Source organism: Nelusetta ayraudi, unplaced genomic scaffold (genome assembly GCF_046127955.1).
Source record: "Nelusetta ayraudi isolate G7.1 ecotype Tasmania unplaced genomic scaffold, CSIRO-AGI_Nayr_v1 ptg000002l, whole genome shotgun sequence".
Classification (NCBI taxonomy): domain Eukaryota; kingdom Metazoa; phylum Chordata; class Actinopteri; order Tetraodontiformes; family Monacanthidae; genus Nelusetta; species Nelusetta ayraudi.
This window is the reverse complement of record NW_027466052.1, coordinates 2,698,546-2,718,372: the sequence shown is the minus strand read 5'-3', so window position 1 is coordinate 2,718,372 and position 19,827 is coordinate 2,698,546. Positions and strand designations below refer to the sequence as shown.

General features: G+C 45.4%; 1 protein-coding gene across 3 annotated transcripts; it reads left to right on the top strand.

The window, feature by feature from the left end:
* The first annotated feature begins 195 nt into the window (after positions 1–195).
* On the top strand, positions 196–19,714 carry pacsin3 (protein kinase C and casein kinase substrate in neurons 3). 3 transcript variants are annotated; one of them, XM_076011331.1, is made up of 11 exons: positions 196–659; positions 3,988–4,060; positions 10,700–10,800; positions 11,333–11,489; positions 12,201–12,436; positions 12,892–13,047; positions 14,294–14,469; positions 15,690–15,810; positions 16,796–16,950; positions 17,588–17,757; positions 18,261–19,714. In XM_076011331.1, the coding sequence occupies exons 3-11, from the start codon at positions 10,747–10,749 to the stop codon at positions 18,374–18,376; spliced, it is 1,341 nt and encodes a 446-aa protein (XP_075867446.1). In that variant the 5' UTR covers positions 196–659; positions 3,988–4,060; positions 10,700–10,746; the 3' UTR covers positions 18,377–19,714. The 3 variants fall into 3 exon arrangements, with proteins under 3 accessions (XP_075867446.1, XP_075867530.1, XP_075867608.1); XM_076011415.1 differs by having other exon boundaries at positions 3,853–4,060; XM_076011493.1 differs by lacking the exon at positions 3,988–4,060.
* The last annotated feature ends 113 nt before the right edge of the window (positions 19,715–19,827 follow it).

Genomic DNA, 19,827 nt, shown 5'->3' with positions numbered 1-19,827 from the left:
ATTCTTTTTTTTTTTTTTTTTTTTTTTCTGTCCAGTGGCGAAAGCGGCCACTCTGACTCCCCATTCATGCCACAACGAATTTACATTCATGTAACTTCCACCGACGGCCCACTGGCAGTAGTAGATTATCCGACGGGCCGGAAAGGCAGCACAAAGCCGCTCTGCAGACACCGAAGGGTTAATCTCTAATAGGATGAATGGATATCTCGGCGAGCAGCATCTGATTACAACAGGCGACAGTCGGCATCGTAGGAGGGAAGACGAGCCCAGCAGCTCGTCGCAGCTTCAACTCGTCGCAAACATAGTAGCAAAAACAAACGAGCGTTTTCACTTTTTTTTTTACCCCCCCCGACTTTACGGACTACAGTGAGTCGCGGTCGAGCAGGACAAAGCACATTTTTGTGCAGCGTAGTTTGTGGAACAGCCTTTGCTGGAATCTTCTCATCGCTGTTTGTGGCCGAAGGGGACCGACTGTTGTTGACAGAAACTTTAAACATGACGCACTTTCTGGAGCTGTGAAACAAGAAAGACCGACGCGCTTCTCGGTGGCCGCGCAGAGCGAACGCAGCAGGTTATTCGGAGCAGGGCGGACAGGTCGACCTGAGCCCCGGCGGCCCCGGCAGGACTGTAGCTTGGCCCTCCTGCACGGAGTCCGACAGGTAAGGAGCCCTCGCCCGCAGACACTTATTGGCACACCCATGACATCCTGTCATGTAAGCGTTTCGTTCTTTGACTTTTGTTAGCGCCAACGAAGCGTTGACGTCATTAATATTTAGACACAAATTGTCAAATTTATGTTGTTTTCAAACGGCTATTTGTTTTTGTTTTAAAAATACGCTTATTCGTTTTATTTGCAAGGTGCATCAACATGAACGTTTCGATTTGAACTTTCCCAGCGCCTATTAGCTTGTAGCTTGCGAAATGCTAATTTGACTCCTGGCTAAAATGCCAGTGTCAGTGTTTTATTCTCTCAGGTTTTTTTTTTTTTTTAAATATGCTATGTTTTTCAATGAAAAAATATATAGATTTATTTATTTTATTTATTTATTCATTTAATAAATAAATAAATAAATAAATATTTTGATTCTTCGTATTTATTTTTAAGTCCAAAGAGCATTTTTAGAAGTTTGGCCAGTAGAGGGCATAAAACCACTCTCGTCAGAGTAAAAGCTAGCTCTGATAGAAAATATCAATATATATATGTATATATATATATATATATATATATATATATATATATATATACATATATATATATATATATATATTCTATTTCTGATCACCTTTTTAAAAGGTACATGTGTTTTCTCTCGCTTAGCTTGCAACTGTAGTTGGATTGAGCTAACGTTGAAACATTGTGATGGAGTGTGCAATTTTCATTTGAAATATAAGCTAGAGCAAATCTAACTTTTCAGATTTTACCATTTTGTATCCATCCAAATGATTCTATTTTGACCATGTATGTTTGCTGGCATATGCACAGTGGCTATCCAAAGATGATGTTGCTTATTACTCAACGGACTTAACTTGTCTGTGTATTTTGAAGGTGTAAAAAAGTAATCTTATATGGGATCAGCATTCCCAGCCACTGTCGCATCTTGCTTGCTCCGGGGGCCCGGTTGGTTCTCTCTGATTGTATAAAGCGCTTTGAGACGCCTTTGGTTGTGATTTAGCGCTGTACAAATAAAAGTTTATTATTATTATTATTATTATTATTATTATTATTATTATTATTCAATCAGCAGCTTCATGATTTGCGAGCATAGAGTGCGCACATCTGATGTATGAAAATGAAAAAGTAGCGTTTGAAGCATAAATCACAAGTTACAGTGCACAGGTAGAATGGAGTTTGAAAGGCACAGTACCTTATTGTTAGCGTCCACTGGGAATACCTTCAGAGCAAATTCATTGTTAGCTTGGGAGGCGGGGAGATGATTCTTAGCCGTCTGTGCCGAGCTGCCTGGCTGATTCAGGGTTCAGGGTTGTAGGTAGGAGCAAGGCTTCAGGCCGTGAAACCTGCCAAGCCAGTGGAATTTCATGCATGCACAATACGTCTGCGCCGAATGTTAGCCCCCGGGCTCCTCAGATTGCATTGCTGTTTGAGCCACTCAAGCTATACGAGGTTAAAAAAAAATTAATTTCTTCTCAGGTTGAAAGCTTTTACACTCCTGATTGGTGCAGCTGATTGTCAAAGAATTCTGATGAGATTACATCTATAGGTCATGTCCCTTACATTATGTTTCTACTTAATGATTACCTGTCAACCAATTTTATATCTAAACATTTTCTACTTGAAAGATATGTTCATGCATGGACTTTGTGGTATTTTACAGTGACATTCATAGTAAATGACGTAAGTGTGCGGGAATGTCATCAAAACGTTTCAAGTGTGTGTGTTAAGAATGAAATGAAACTCTTCTCAATTATATGTAAGAAACAAAGAAACAAACCAAAAAAACCTGTCAATGTGAAAACCAGAAGCAACGGTTTGATATTCTCACGGAAGCTGTATTGACGCAGAATTCGGACAAGTCAGTCCTGGCTGTGTTTTACTCGACAGCAAGGCTTAACGCGCTCAAATGTAACAGCAGGTTCTGGGTTAATCTGTGGCCGAGCTGGCAGAGAGCAGAGAGACGGTTTGGGCCCGACGTGGCCGCTGCGGCGTGGTGTTGCAAAGGGATGAGTTTGGTCTGCGCGCGTGTGTGTATGTGTGCGGGAACAAGGCTGACTTGTCCTTTTCCTCCCAACTGAAGCCTTTGACTCTGCTATTGCACTGTTTGCGATCGGCCTCGGTTTTGGGTTTTCCGGCCCCGCCCCTTCTCCACCCGGAGCTTCGTCACGTGACCTGGAGATGTAGCTGGAGTGACTGAGTCACCAGCGGGGAGGGGGTTTACAAAGTGTGTTGCTTAGCTTGCAGTTACTGTTCTTTTACTCCTTCCAGATTGTTTGTTGACATGCTTGGGTCAAGCGCTTGTGCGAGTGATTGTGTCAAAGATCGGCTGTCGCCTGGTTCCCATCTCAGCGTGACACAAACCTCCTACATCCTCACGAGATGTGAAATATAAACTATAGCGAATGCCTTTTTTCCATGAAGTGGTTGCAGCGGTTACGCTGCGCTTGTTCTTTGGGCATAGCCAACTCGGCGTAGCACTGAGTCTCTTGGTTGTAGCGCTAATGTGAGGTGACTTGTTGGCAATGAATGAAGTGCCGTGTCGTCAGGATCGGAGGTAAACAAAAAGCAGCGGGTGAACGGTTACACGTTTGAAAAGTTAAGTGTGTAATATTTGGAGATTTCTAAGAAGAAACAGCAACATCAAGTGGTTCCATCATTGGTTGCAGCGCTCTTTCACTTTAGTCCACTTAGGGACGTACATTCCCTCTCCCGAGTTTGCCAGTGAACTACAGTGGCCTGTGAGTACAAACCTGGATGCCTCGTCCACCTTCTTCTTCGTTGGTGTATTTGAGGATGCGTGCAGTCACCCTAATTACAAAATGCGCTGTCAGGGTGCAAGGCCCTTGATCTTTGTTTATTCTTATGTATAGATAAGAACTGTTCTAGGGGGAGGAAAACCAAATTACTTTTATTGTGCTGTCAGTATACACTTTTATTACTGCATTTATGGGCCGTTTATGAAGCTTTTACCAATATAAAGTCATAAATGAAGCCATATTTTATCCTCTGGCCCTTTAACTGTGAAGTGCCATGTACTTGCTGATTTTCCTGACCCGACGCCTCCTCTCCAACTCTTCACCTGGCTAGCTCGCCACCTGGCCGCTAAACTGTTCTGACCTCATCCTCTCATTAACCCTCCGCGGCCGGCACCTCGTGTGGCATTTCTCCTCTTCATCCAGAATGTGCCACCTGGCAGCCGGCGGCCAGCCTCGTGATGCCGTGACGCTCTAACTGCTCGCTGCTCTGCTTGTCTCTCCTGTCCGCCTGCTGCTGCTGCCGCCGGTGCTTCTGTCTGGCCCCACTCTGTCATTCAGGACCACCCACAACCAAGACCGTCCGTCTTCAATCTGGACGTTGCGTCCGCGTCTGTTTTCCACCTCTGATCAGGTAGGTCCTTGCTCTCTGTGCTCTCTGTGCTCTCACGTGCTCTGTTTCGTGGCTCTGTTGTGTCTGTCGCGCTCCCCACCGTCCACCAGTGAAAACCAGTCTGACATTTGGACCGTCTGGGTGCACCGGGGCAGACGCTTTGTTTTTCAGTGACCCTCTGAGGCTGCTTCATGGGGTGAAAGTATTGACATGTTGGTTTTCTTTGTCACATTGACATCAATGTTGTGTTTAGTTTGTGCCCGTCACATGGGTTCTGTCATGTTGGAGAACCTCCTGTTGCTCCTGCACTGAAGATGCCTCGTGCAGCTGAGTTCAGCACCGTTGGTACAAGTTAAAAAACGGGTTAAAACAGGCACACTGGAATTCTTGTGCATGTCCCTGAGTCAGCATTAACAGACAGGCATAAGGTGCGTGGTGCACTAGAAAGAGAAACTAAACATCATAGGTAAGCATTGTACATACTAAAATGAGGAACAGATGCATATAAAATGAGCTGGATTTGACCCACATATTGCACGCAGGTCGTCTTGCGGTGCTGCCGTCTATTGCACATAAACTGACCAGCGAGGGCATTAATTGTGCGGCGTCTTGAGTGACTTGAGGCTGTTTCTCCGGTTTTACTAGCTGTAAGATGAGGCGATTGAAAGGGGAGACGTCTCTGTAGAACCATAACAACAACATCGCCCAGACCGAGTGTTGTGCAGATTATGACTTTGCCTCCAGCAGCCGCGGTTACCATTTTGTTTCTCTAAACGTCGAGTCTGTGATTTGGCGCTGTGGCACACAGCTGCTGCTGCTGCTGCTGCTGCTGCCGCTGCCGAGGCCAGCTGTTGGCAGCGGAGAGACGCCTCCTGTTTATGGATGTGTGGGGCCTGCGGAGCCTTCCCTCACTCTCTCACTCCCTCACTGACCCTGCAGGAGGGCACAGTAGCTAGCAGGCAAGGAGGTGCGTGAGGCCTCTGCGGGCAGAAACGTACGGAAGGGAAACTGTTGCTGTGCATTAATCAGATTAATGAGCCAGTGCAGCTTATGAGGTCTGGACCTGCTTCCTGCTCCTCCTCCTCCTCCTCCTCCTCTTCACTGACCCATTTCTCTTTAAAGCCAGCCGACCGACTCTCCTGTCCTGTCGCGCTGCTCCGCAGAGACCTGGGATTGAGTTCACAAAGGCCTGGATTGTGTGTTTTTAGATGGCGCACACAGCTGCAGGTGTTTGCTTGCTGGCGTCTCTTTTCATTTGAATGTATAGAAGACGGTCATGGAATGGAACCACTCAGCAGGCCGCAGGCCACTGCCGTGTTCTACTACTATGTGATGTCGCTGTGTCACCGCTGCTGTATCCTGTTGACTTGTAATTCCTGGTGGCTCCCTCATGACTGCCAGAGATGAGAGGGAAGACGGAGCACTCACTCCTCAACTGATTCACTCAACAATCATTTACAGAGGAGTGACGTTCAGTCCGGCTACACAGCAAGAGAACCGTGTTTGATGATGATGCTACCAACTGATAATCGCCAGGGCTTACATGGCGCCAAATATTCCAATTATACTTGGGTAAAAACCGAATAAAAATCCTCTATTTAAACACCTTAGTCAGAATAAACAGGCTTAAACCAAATGGAATTTCATTCACTTTCAGAGGGGTTGAATATTCCTTTTCCCAAACCAATTAAAAGCCAAACGTAATAATGTAAACAGTTGGAAGCAACATTGTCAGGCTGCAGTCTTTCTGCAAGCAGAACAGTGCCGAGCTGACCCGTTCAAATAAAAGTCGATGAAGATCTCACAGACTGAAAGACAGTGGAAACATTCGGACGCCCTCTCTTCTTCATCTTCAGTGCTTCCAAGTATCGACCTGTGGCTTGAACAGAAGTGTCAAAAGAACCACGGCCGACGGACCTCCGCCTTGGGTCAATAGCGTGATGTTTTTCAGCGATCTGCGTGTTGTGCAGCGGCTCGTGTAAACACCAGATTGGAACAGATCACGTCACATGCAAATAGTCGACCTGGAATCTTCAATCGATTTCAAAAAGAATGTTAAAAAAAAAAAAAAAAAAAATCGATAGTGTTCCATTCTAAACCTGGCTACAGCCAGATTAACTCGTTGGCAGCTGTTCATCTTTGCCATCTTTGCACTGCTGCTGTTCACAGGTTCCACATATACTATCTCCTATCTAGTTCTTCCTAATAAATTGCTCAGAGTGAGGCCTCCCGTTGAGTTCGCGGCTGCTTAACACGTCAGCAATGTGCTACCGGTGTTATGGATAAATGAATGTGAAACATTTTCTTCATTTTTAATGGAGGACCACTTTCCGTTTGTCCGGCCACGTATCCTCCGCTGGCTTTGGCAGCAGCGTGAAGCGCTGAAGATCCACCAGCACCGCTCTGCGTCGCTGCCTTTCCTTCCCAGCTGAGATGGGAAGATGAATTCCGTGGTTTTCCAAGATTACAGGCCCGCCAGATGAAGCGACGGGATCGGTGGTGGGAGCCACACCTCTCGCTCGGCACCACAGCGGAGGTGTGGGACTCCGGTCGTCCTGTCATCTCTGTGTGCTGCTGGGAGGAACCGTGTCCACATCACAAGATGCTTTGGTGTCGCATTACCGTCAGAAACGCCTTCTGTCCACTCGCAGCCTCTTGTTGTTGAACAGATGTTGAGCTCTGACTCGGTTAGTGGATCAAAGCACCGAACTGGAGCGTCTGGGAAAATGATTCCCTCCTGTTTTCTTTTGTTTTATTTTCTTAAATTGGTCATTAATTGGCAGTTTGGATTGTGACATTGATTGATTGGTTATGTTGCAACCAGCCAGACTGGAGAACTGCTGCCAGCTGAGGCTCAACTGTCCAAAGTCTGAAGCTCACTCATTGACACGTTTTATCTTTAAAAACAGTAGTTAGCCACTTTATCTTAGAGACTGCTATCTATGATTACCCTTTAATCAAGTTTTTTTTTTTTTTTTTTTTTTTTTTTTAATCTTTCTTTCTTGTGTAGGTTGTTGGAATTCTTTGGAATTTGCTACTCAAAACTACAGATTAGAAAATTTGGCTGTGGATGGAGCAAATAAAGCTGTGTGCTGCTGTTAACGGACCGAAACATGGTTTAAAAAAAAAATAAATCAATCAATCCTGTCGCCATGAGCCCCTGTGACAAGTACGGACTTTCTTCTTTTGCCAGCAAAAATAAATGCACAGCTAAGAAATGGCGAAACACGAAAAATAAATCGTAGATGAATTGATTTTGCTTTTCTAAGTTTGTCTTCAAACTGCTGCGCGGCCCTGAAAATATCTCTGTGCTCTCCGACCACACTGTCCTCAGCTCCAGCAGGTCCTTGACCTCCTGGACAATCTGGTGTGCGTGCGTGCGTGTGTGTGGGTGTGCGTGTGTGTGTTGGTTAATCTGAGTTTAACGACCGTGTGTTCAGTGCAGCGCAGAGAGTAAACGGTGGCGAAGATGACAGTCGTGCACAGAGCCAAGGTCGCTGCATGAAGCAGACTGCTGCGCTGCACTGGTGCCGCAGCCCCTAGGTGGCGCACTGCTTTCACATAATGACATTTGATATCTGATTATTAATTATTATCAGCCTATTGTGGCTGTACGGCCGGGGGGGGGGGGGGGGATTGGGCATTAAAAAAAATTTGTAATTACGTGAAAATTTCACATTTTTACTGGATCATTTTCACGCCTTTTCATGATAGTGAATCAGACTAAACTAAAAGAGGCCAGCAAAGGCACTGCACCAGACCGTCTTCTCTTGTGTCTCCAAAACTGAACTGGAATATGTCCAATCGAGCTTCTGCTACTTCAACATGGTTCAAAAAGTCCTAGCTTAAATTGTCATTTGTAAGAGAACATAAGAATCCAACAGAAACACTCAGAGCGCCACCCTCTGGCTGCAGTTTTCTGTACTGAGGTTCAGCGCTGCTACACCGGAGGCACTGAGGACCTGCAGGGAGACAATTGGATTTGGTGGACGTGCAGTGAGAAGTGCAGCATCTAGCAGTGAAGTGATGTCACACACACCTGTGAAGGTTCTCAGCCCGGGTCAGAAGAGTCTGAAAGTGCTGAGATGTCTGCGACTGGGTGTCTTTCTCAACTAATTGAAGATGTTTTACCTTCCATCCAAAAGTCTGAGGACCTTCCATTCAAAGTCTTCCGACTTCACTGCAAAGTAATGGTTTAGTGAATCTAAGATATTGAACCTTTTTTAGCGAAACTTTGGAGCTGTTTTTAGCCGTTTGTTATTTTTAGTTCCTTTCAATGCATTCATAAATTTTTCCTCGTGCTTGGTGATCAAACCTCCTGCCACAGCTAGAGCGGGAAAGCAGGTTCTCCTTTGAGTCGGCCGCACCTAGACTCGCACAAGAGCGTTTTGCTAGCAGTCATTAGCGATCCACGGCAAAGTTATTTCACTCATGTCCGTGCACGCTAGTGGCAGATGCCCCTGCCGCCTGTCAAATAGTGCAACACTCAACTGTGGCATGCGAGCACACACAGCGCACGCCCACGGGTTTCCTTGTAGAGTCTTGTAGAGGCGACTAGACCTCAGCTGTTCGGTGGGAGGTGTGACGACCTGTTTGTCGTTAGCTACCTGCTAACCTGAACCAGTGGGCTGCGCATTTCACGTCTCAGGCCTTCATTAACGTTGTACTTGGTCTTACCTAAATTAATACACCTCATAATACCATCGATCCTCTCAAAACTCAGATTATATGCAACTTTTTCAGTTCAGTTCAGCCAAATTAAACTATGAGCTTCAACAAGGATGTCCAGTAAGCTGTGCATTGTTTCCGTTTCATTCAGGACACCAAAGAGAAAATAGCGACACAAGCTATTAATTGAAAATAAAACTAAACACGTCATTTGAATTTGTTGTTGGAAAAAAATGCACTATTAAACAATAATGCAACATTTTATTTAGATTAAAAATTTGCAGATGATTTTAGGATTGACCTTCTCCTCCCTCTGCCTTTGGATCTCCCGGGTTAGTTAAGTCTGTCCGACTTTCATGAGTGCTAATCCAATCACAGTTCAGCGTAAAGCCAACTCGCTGGCCTTGGCATCGCAGACTCAAGATCTGATTGGCTGCCACAACTGACTGTGGTTCCTTCACTTACAACAAACAAGAGCCTGCAGTGTTGATTCTGAAGGCAGATTTTTATAGAACCTGGCAAGACAAGCTAGCTGAAATATGATTGGATAAAAACTGTACAACGATGGAAGCAGCGTGACCGAGTGGATGAAAATGACGTGAAGAAGACAAGACAAAGGGGAATAACTTTATTATCATATTTAGAAGTACTTAGTACTTAACTTATGTGAGTATGTTTAGGCCAGCAGTGAAGGCCTTGCTGGTCCTGGCTGCCCACCACTGGCTGAAACGTTCCCAGCCTCCACAGACTAAACACACAACCTACCAAGTCCGCGGCCGTGCGCACACGCTGCTGCGAAGCGCTCCAAGTCGAGGCCCCTCCTGCAGCTGGTATGCAACACAAGCAGTTGCACGCTCGGCCCGGCCCGATCCGGCCTCCCATTGGCTGCTGCACTGCCAACGTCACACATTCACGGGAGACATTTGTTTGGATTCGTCTCCCACTTTGTCCCTGCAGGTTTCAATCACGCGCTGCCTTCCAACCGTGTTGTTTTGGGAGCGTGCTTGTTATCTCCACTGACAAAGAACGTTGTGGCTCAGCAGGAAGTGATGAATAAAAACTACTTCATTCATGCAGTGGTCTGAATGAGGCGCATTTTTCCTATAAATGATGTGCCTGATGATTGTGAAGAAGTTGTTGCCAGTTGGGGTTTAGTGTCGAGGTTGCTCTTGAAAAGAAACTCTTCCGAAACCCTGGAGCCCACATTCAGCAGCCTTGTGTTGGCTGCCTGAGGGCAGAAGCTTAAACTTAATTGTAGTAGCCACAGAAAATATATTCACTTTTAGAAGCCATAAGTTAGTCAAGTTTAATTTCGCAACATTAATATATACTACATATAAAATATATTTTAAATGTTTGAATGACATTTGAATGAATGAATTTGTGTGTGTGTGTGTGTGTACATATATATATATATATATATATATATATATATATATATATATATATATATATATATATATATATATATATATATATATATATATATGTGTGTGTGTGGGGTACATATATGACATGCACACATGTCATATGTGTGTGTGTGTGTGTGTGTGTGTGTTTATTAAACCTCTCATTTGCTGCTCTGACACTTTGAATTGTGTGTGTGTGTGTGTGTGTGTGTGTGTGTTTATTAAACCTCTCATTTGCTGCTCTGACACTTTGAATTGTGTGTGTGTGTGTGTGTGTGTGTGTGTGTGTGTGTGTGTGTGTACACACACACACACACACATATATATGATGTGTGCATATATGTGTGCATGCTTTTATTTTGTCGTTTTTGGAACAGTCACAGTTTTCCTGAACTGTTCTTTCCAGGAACTCACCTGGATGTTCTGCTGCTCTCCTGCTCCACCAGCAGTATCTTCTCATCTTCACCCCAGGCTCCAGTGGAGCAGCAAAACAAATCCCATTCTGAACCCATAGAACCCATTCTGAAATTGTTGTAGTTGTTGTTTTCAACATGTTGCCCCTCTCCTCCGTCCGTCTCCGCAGTCTCTCCTGCAGCCGCCATCATTTTGTGCTGCAAGGCCGACCGCAGGATGTCCTCCAACGGAGACCTCAGCGACCTGGGCAGCTCCGGCAGCTTCTGGGAGGTAGAGAGAGAAAACGGCCCACAATGCATCACCCTCTGACTTCAGTTGGAGAAAACACAAACGACGGTGAAGTGAATTTGGGGACTCGGTGACTGGCCCCATGGGCAGCATATCGTTTGACCTTTGACACTGAAGTCAAACCTCACCGGCAGTCTTCCGGGCCTCTGGCCTGCCCACCTGCTGCTGTGTTGAAGGTTAAAGAGGCGGCGGTGGTGTTTACAGAGCGGCCGAGTCTAATGAGTCCCCGCTGATTGACAGTAAAGCTGCGGCTCCTCTCACCGTCTGATCCTCTGTCATGCCTGGCCCTGCGCTGAGCCCTGTGTCATTAATTTTTGAAAATAAAACCAAAGCCAAATAAAACAAAAAAAAATTTCAGTATCACTTTCCAGAGCTAAAATGAAAAAAAACCCCGACATCAAATAGTTTTTCCCTTTTTCCTTAGTTTTATTTTGAAAAGTAAATGAACGAACGATGCGCTGACTTGCACGCAGCCTCGCCAGCCTTGCTCACCAAACCTGTCGCCTGCTTGCAGCCGGGGAACTACAAGCGGACGGTGAAGCGGGTGGACGACGGCCACCGGCTGTGCAACGAGTTGGTCAGCTGCTTCCAGGAGAGGGCCAAGATAGAGAAGAGCTACGCCCTGCAACTCGGCGACTGGGCCCGGAGGTGGAGGGGCGTGGTGGAGAAAGGTGAGCAGCACCGGGCTGGGATGCTTCTTCCATTACACAGGCACTTGCACCAAACCAAGACCAAGACATTATCTAGCAAAGAAAAATCACAACAAAACAAAACAAAAAAGCTTGCTTCTAAATTGAACAGCAGCACCTCTTTTCAGCAAGGTATCTTTGAATAATGTTCTTAAACATTTTGCTGTTTTGCCAACTTTCTTGAACCGTTTTCAAAAAAACAACTTTGCTTCATAAAATAAAAAACTAAAAAATGAACTGGGAACAAGGGGCTGTGGTCACTCTGGCTGTCGCAAACAGAAGCATAAAGCGGCAGCAGCTGGATTGTACCTTTCTGTTATTATCTGTCATTGCAGTGTTTAGCTGAGCCTTGATTCTTGAGTCTTGATCAAAAATCCCAAGTCTGACCAGTCCAAGGCCGAGTAAAAATGCCTCCGAGTCCGAGACGAGACTCTTAAAAAGTGGTCTTGAGACCAAGACCACTCTTGAGTACTGCCACACTGACTTGCACCTCGTCACCAACGTCACTTCAGTTCCGGGTGCAAAGCCTCCGTCTTTACTCGTCCCTTTTTTGGACTTTTTAATTTTGATCTACTGTTTTTTTTTTTAAAATGTGTCCATCCACTCATCTGAACTGTTCCCAGCCTGATGTGAAGCTGGAAGTGGAGGAACCTCCCGCTGAACCTCCTCCTTCTCCGCTCCCTCTGCCCTCAGGCCCTCAGTACGGCACGCTGGAGAAAGCCTGGCACGCCTTCATGCAGGCGGCCGACCGCCTGAGCGAGCTGCACCTGGAGCTGCGCGAGCACCTGGCGGGCGCCGACAGCGAGAAGACGCGCTACTGGCAGAAGGAGGCCTACCACAAGCAGATGATGGGCGGCTTCAGGGAGACCAGGGACGCCGACGACGGCTTCCGCAAAGCCCAGAAACCCTGGGTCCGCAAGCTGAAGGAGGTGAGAGGAGCCCGTGACCTTGCGGCTGACCTTGGATCGTGATGCAACCAGATTATTTGCTCACTTTCTGTGTCGCATCCTGCCTTATCTGTGCGACATTCCAGGATGAGTGACATTGTCCTGGACTGTTTGACCCCACTGTTATTTTTGAGCGCCTTTCAAAATAAGAGCTGGTGTTCAGAATGCTGATACTGAAAAAAGCGAAACTGGAGCAATTTTGATGGCCCCCTGGTGGCTGGCTATGGAATAGGTCGTGAAGGTCAACTGCTGGTGGGTGGGGTTTCCATCGTAGCCGGTGTTGTTTCTACCAATTCATAGACACCTGAGCCATGGACATTGAATTCTGATTAAAGAACATTAAAATAAAATCCCCTCACGACGTGTACAAATGTTCAACAGTTGATCGTGAACATTAAACTTTGTGTCCGCGTGCGTGTGTGTGCCTGCCTCTCAAGGTGGAGGTCAATAAGAAGGGCTACCATCAGACCAGGAAGGAGGAGTGGACGGCCATGACCAGGGAAACGCACGCCAAGGCCGACCCGACCAAGTCGCAGGAGGAAGTCCGCAAATGCACAGCCAGGGTGGAGCGCTGCAACCAGGAGGCTGAGAAAGTACAAAACATACTCATTCTCTCTCTCACTCTCAGGTGTAGCACTCTGGGTGTGTCACTGAGTCCAGAAAAAACATACCTGACTGTGTTTTTGGCTTTTGGAGACAGGACCGGGCTTGTCTCCCCTCTGTTCCGCGCAAACCCAAGCTGCGGCTTCTGAGGGGAGAAACAGGAAAATCCTGGGAATGACTCGCATGTATCGTCAGATCGATCTCGCCCGCTCAGGATGACAGCCGTGATTTCAGTGTTGGAGCAAAAACTAATGCGCGTACACACACACACACACACACACACACACACACACACACACAGTCGGCTGCACCGCTGCCAGCTGGTAAAACAAAAAGTCAGGGGCTTTTTCAGTCCCTGTGGCTGCGTTTCCATTACAGTTTTTTCGCAAAATAAAAGGAATATTTCTTAAATTTCGACGAAGTACAATTGTGATTTGCAGGTGTTTCCATTGAGTGGCGCGAAGCGCATAAGCCATAACTTTCGTAAAATCTTGTGTTTTTATATTGTTTGTTTTTGTTTTTCTCTTTGATTACTTGTAGAAAAATATTCCGTCTCCTCCTTCTCCCAAGCATAACACGCCATTTTCACAGGAGGTGAACTGGTCATGTGACCCCGTACATTGGTGAAGGGTAAATGCGAAAAAAAAGTGCTTCTATTACACTTTTGCGTTGTTCCTCTATGCAGATATATATCTGAGAAACCACCTCACGAGAGCGTTAAAAACCTTTTAGCGATATTTGAGAGGTTTCAGTGTTTTTTGTTGCGATGATTATAGGCGTAATGGAAACACAGCTAGTTTCTGTTGAATGTTTTCTTTTTTTCAAAATGTTTTGTGCTGTCCGCATACATGTGCATCCTGGTCACCGTTTACAGACATCAAGTGTATCGGAGGTGTATCGTGGTTATGCTAGCTTGCTAGCTTGCTGGCCCTGCTAACAATTTAAAGGACCCACACCCAAACCATCTTCAGGTCTTTATTTTTCTTCCTGGATTCCAGTGGATCTGCATCACATTATTTAATGACCAACATATTTAGCCCTCTGTTTACAGCCTCTCGCGAGAACAAATCCTTGGTTGGACCCTCCACGTGTTTGGAAAAGGGACTAAAACAAGGCAGAATAAGAGGCACATGGCTTTGGGGGGGGGAGGGGGGGGGGACACTCCACTCACCAAGTAAATGCCCAATGCTCTTTGTGACCTCATAAATGAGCTGATGTCCACTGTGTGTGACACAGGCGAAGGAGCGCTACACAAAGTCCCTGGAGGACCTGAACCGCTGCAACCCTCGTTACATGGAGGACATGGAGCAGGTGTTCGACCTGACGCAGGAGGCCGAGAGGAAGCGGCTGCGCTTCTTCAAGGAAGTGCTGCTGGACATCCACAAGCACCTCGACCTGTCTGCCAGAGACGAGTACGACACACGCACACGCATGCACACACACACACACACACACACCTTTAAAGAACAGAGGGTGGTCAGGAGATTTATGGAGCACAGCTCAATGCAAAGGAATGTGTGTGTGTGTGTGTGTGTGTGTGTGTGTGTGTGTGTGTGTGTGTGTGTGTGTGTGTGTGTGTGTGTGTGTGTGTGTGTGTGTGTGTGTGTGTGTGTGTGTGTGTTCGCTCGCTCGTAGGAGTTAATAGAAAACTCGTGTTGTTGATTAACTATTGACCCCTCCAGTGCTCACAGAGCCGCTGTTTAGCGGCGAGACCACAAACGCTTTGACTGCGGTCTTGTCACAGTGCCAAACACAATGAGAGCAAACAAAGACCACCTGACCCTGCGGCTGTCACCTCAGTCCTTGAAGTCAGCGGTTCCCAACAAAAGACACGCAGGAAGCTCCACGACCTCTAACCCAGCATCAGAAAAGTCAAGTTGCCGCACCTTCAGTATGGCAGAGTTTCCAAGGAGCTGTCCACACACAGACACCAGTCATTGTGCAGTCCAGCCAGTAACAACAGAGGTTCCCATTTTTTGCTTGTCTAATGATGAGGGAAAAACAGAGTGCAACCATGAAAATAATATATAATATTTAATATATGTATATACACAATGATTTAGTTGTTGTATAGTTTACAAATATTAAGCCCACAGTTTGGGAAATGCTGGTCCCAGTAATACAGTCCAGACCTTGTTAAGGTATCTAGGTTGTTGTCTTTTTAATCTGTGAGTGTAAACAAACTCAAGTGAGAAGGAAAAAAATGCACGCTGATCTTATTTGGAATTCCACCCTGATCAGACACCAGGTGGCAGCACATTAACTGGCTGCGGCAGCGACAAACACTCGACTTTATTGTTTCGTCTTCATGGCTGATTAGAAACTAAATGGTAAATGTTGACCATGTGATCTGGAAAACCTTGAAACCGTTTATCACTGTCGCAGTTCGAGACGAGTTAACCGCTTACCAAATGGCAGAGGGTTGAAAAAAAAAACAAAAAAAAACCCGCTTGAGCGAAATGTGCCTGTACTGCCATCTGGTGGCTGAGGCAGGAGTTTTCTCTCACGTCCGCCTCAACTGGCAAAACCAACAAACATCGACGTCCATTTAAAACAACAGAAGGAGGAGGTGGGATGGTTGCCATGGTAGCGGTGTTATGATGTGATGATTGACAGCTGTTTTGGCCAATAGGTTCAAAAGTCTGCACCTGGACCTGGGCGACATCATCCAGACAGCCAGCGACCATGACGACCTGAGATGGTGGAGGAACACCCACGGACCGGGCATGAGCATGAACTGGCCGCAGTTTGAGGTGTGCATCACACACACACACACACACACACACACGCGCACACACACACACACACACACACACACACACACACACACACACAGAGCCCTCCTCTACACTAGTTTAGAATGAAAGTGTGTGTCCTCAGTCTGCATATTAAACAGCCTCCCAGTGAAAGCCTTGTTGTGTGACTGAGAGCTCTGAGTGGGGTCAGGAATGCGCGCGCGCACACACACACACACACACACACACACACACACACGTGTAGTCGTCAGTGGAAGTCTACAGATTCCACCTCAGCCTCGCACCGCTGGCAACATAAAAACACAACAGAGACACACAAACAGCTGAGGTTGTTGATAATGCACGGTGCAGCGACACCCGGTGTTCTGATGACGGAAGGGCACACTTCTTGCTTTTTTATTCCCCTGAATTTCCTTTTGGTAATGCTCGACATCTCACAGCAAATTGTTGACTCAGCCAGTCAACAGCTGCGCTTCCTCTGCAGAAGGTTTATGTTGAGTAGTGTTTGTGTCTTTGTGTCGTAGTCAGTGTTGTTGGGAATACTCCATAAAAGTAATCCAATTACTGATTACTCCTTAAAAGTAATCTAATATCCACTAAATTTAATTAATAATTAAATTGACTAAATTTAATTAATAATTAAATTTAATTTGAAAGTGTCATTTTTTTTCTGCCCACCCAAAATTGAATGTCAAGTCTTGGACGGTTCTGAGACGTTTGCTGTTCAAGAAAAACAGATTTCATTAGCGGTGCATGTATAATTCTACTGTCCTTTGTACTTTTTTTTTATCACAAGATTGTACCACATTATGATGCCGACCCTGATTCTGAGGCCTGTTCTTCGTCTTTTCGGCTTTTTTGTGCTACATATTTGTGCTTCACTCAAACTCTCATGACTGCAGGTCTGATTGGATTCAAAAAATATGAATTGAACCGGTAGACAACCAGCAACGGGAAATCTGTCTTTGTGTCCCCTGTGCAGGAGTGGTCCCCGGAGACGAGCCGCACCATCAGCAGGAAGGAGCGCAGTGGCGGCGGCGGCCACTCGCAGGACAACGTGGTCACCCTCACCAACATCGTGTCGGCGGGCGGACACGACCCACCGCCGAGCCCCATCACCGTCAACGCTGGCAGCAGGTAGGAAGACTAAACGCAACATTCCATCGCTTGTTATTCTTCTTCATTATTGTTATTATTAGCATTAAGAATATTTCTGACATCACACGATGTCTTCCTGACAATAATAATAATAATGATAATAATAGTAATAATAATGATGATGATGTTAATAAAATTATAATAACCTGATAATAACCATAATGATGATTTTTAATTTATTTATTTGTTCCAATCATGATATTACATAACATCAATGATACCAAAATTCACAATTTTTATGTCCATTGTCAGAAGGGAGCAGGAAGAAGAAAACAACTACTACTAATAATAATAATAATAATAATAATAATAATGATAATAATAATAATACTGAAACTGTGTCTTGTCTTCAGTGGGTTTGTTTTACTTATTCCAGAAAAATATTCAACCGATTGTAAATGCTTGCCAGACATTTGCACATCGTATTTCCATTTTCAAGCAGTTACCAGAAAAGATGGCGGCTGCATATAATCCTCGCTGATTGTTGTTTTCCCGACCGATCAGGCGAAGCTGTTTTGTGAAATGACATGAGAACATGGCAGGGGCGGCGGTCCTGTAGCTCTCGAGAAAACAGTAACTGGGAAGCTGATTGGTTGACGTGTGGCGGTGGCTGCAGGAAGGACGACTCCTCCGACTGGTCGGACGACGACGGCCCCAAGAAGTCTGTGGCTGTGAACGGCGTGGAGGCGGCGGAGGACGGCGAGGAGGAGCGGGCCGAGGGCGTGGCCGTCCGAGCGCTCTACGATTACGCGGGCCAGGAGGCCGACGAGCTGAGCTTTAAAGCAGGTATGAACGCTTTAAAATAAGAATGTCTTTACCCTCTAAACTCAGGGTGGGAAAAGTCTTTGACTGGTGGGGCCACAATGGGTTCTACAATTTGACAGAGGGGCCGGAGCAGCAGCAGACGGATGGAGTGTTTTGGTGAACAACCTCATAGGAGGAAAAAAAAATATATCATTGGATATGTAGAAAACATGCTTTAATGTCAATTGAAAATCAACAAAAGCAAAGTTACAACAAAATATGTGCCCCACAGTATTTGGCTCTTTATTGAAACGACTCTTAGAACACTGAATAAAATGATTGAAATACAGCTATTTTCTGACTTACTTACTATTGATATAATTTCTTAAGTTTTGCAGGCCAGATTAAAAAGCTTAACGGGCCGAAGTTTGCCATGCTTTAAAATATGGCAAAAATATGGGCAGAATATGGCCACGGGAAAACAACACAACAGTTTAATTTTTTTTAGTAGTGTCTCTGTGAATGACGCATGACGCCCCCTGCAGGTGAGGAGCTGCTGAAGCTGGGTGCGGAGGACGAGCAGGGCTGGTGCAAAGGACAGCTGAGCAGCGGCCAGGTGGGCCTCTACCCTGCCAACTACGTCCAGTTGGTCACCTCCTGATGGCCCGCCCCTTCCTGTCCACCAGCCAATGGTACGGCCGCATGCAAAGAAGCCAGCACCAACAGTTCTGACATCGTTTGGAGCCAGATGTTTTTCCTTCCTTTTTGTTTTTTAAAGACTTCAAACTCGGTACTGATTTTTGTTTTTAAGTTTTTGAGCTATTTTTTCCCCGTCGTTTTTGTTTTGTGGAAATATTCTCCATGTAGAAAAGTTGAAGCTGAAGATGTTTGGATGAGCTTCACTTGGCTGTCGCCATGGAAACAAACATTGATTCCGGAAGTCTCGCTTCCAGAGTTTAGTCACATGGACCTGAGCTGAAACTGACTATCGCAGTGCTGGGCCGTGATTGGCTGAGGCACCTGCCAATTGACCAATCTGCAAAAAAGCGTTGATGAAAATCTACATTGTTATGTTGCTGGATGTGAAGATCTGATGAATCGTCAAATCTAGAGATTCGGGAAGTTTTAAAGCAACTTTTTTTTCTCTCTTCATTTCACCAAAATAAAATCAAGTCTTGACTCACAAGACGTTATTTAAAAAAAAAAAAATATATACAAACATACATTTCCTATCTGACAGTTGTGTTGGCTAGAGAGTCCAAAACTACAAGCCTGAAGTTATTGACACTTGCTTCTAGTGTTTGTGCTAAGATGGTCTAATTATCCTTTTTGAACTCCGAAAGAAAGAAAAGAATGTTTTGTTTTGTTTTTCTACATGGGTCAGCAAACTGCACAGTTTGCTTTGTGGCTGTGCAGGGAGGTCATACAACAACAGACTATTAGTGCCTTTTAAATCTGGTCAGACAGCGCCGCCCTGCTGTCCAACAGAGGATGATTGCGTTGTGCCGCCTAGCGGCTAGCCACCTGCAGAACCTCCTTTAAGCTCCTTTAAGTTAGCGCAGCATCGGCAGTAACCTTCAGCTTGTTTAGATGTGACATTAGAACCGCAGTCCTCAGTGATTTTTGTTTCTTAAAATTTCTAGTTTAGTCAGAATGATTTTGATGTCACGAACCGTTAACTGATCATCTGAAATCCTTTATTTTATTTTATTTTTTAACAACAGAGTTTTTATCCTCGACAAATTCCTAATTTGTCATCCCTACTGAGTTTTTCCTTCTAGAGAGATTAACTGTATATTTGGAACCTCAAATTTGTTTGCAGCATAAACATTTGGATAAAGTGGTGATGTTGTTGGTTTGTGTTTTGCGTTTAAGTTTGTGGATTTGTGTGCGAGGCTTTAAAGTAGGGACAAATGACTTCTGCTTCTTTTGATTCTTTCCTTTTCTTTCATTTGACTCCAACTTGTTGGGAAAGTCAAAATAAAAGAGATTTTCTTTAGTCGCAAGTCCTGATGTGCACTCTTTTGCCCTTAGTGTTGCAATGAATTTTTGTTGGTTTCTGCTGTGGTTTCGTAGTCTCTTGGCTTCTCTCAAGTCGCAGCTGTCGACGTT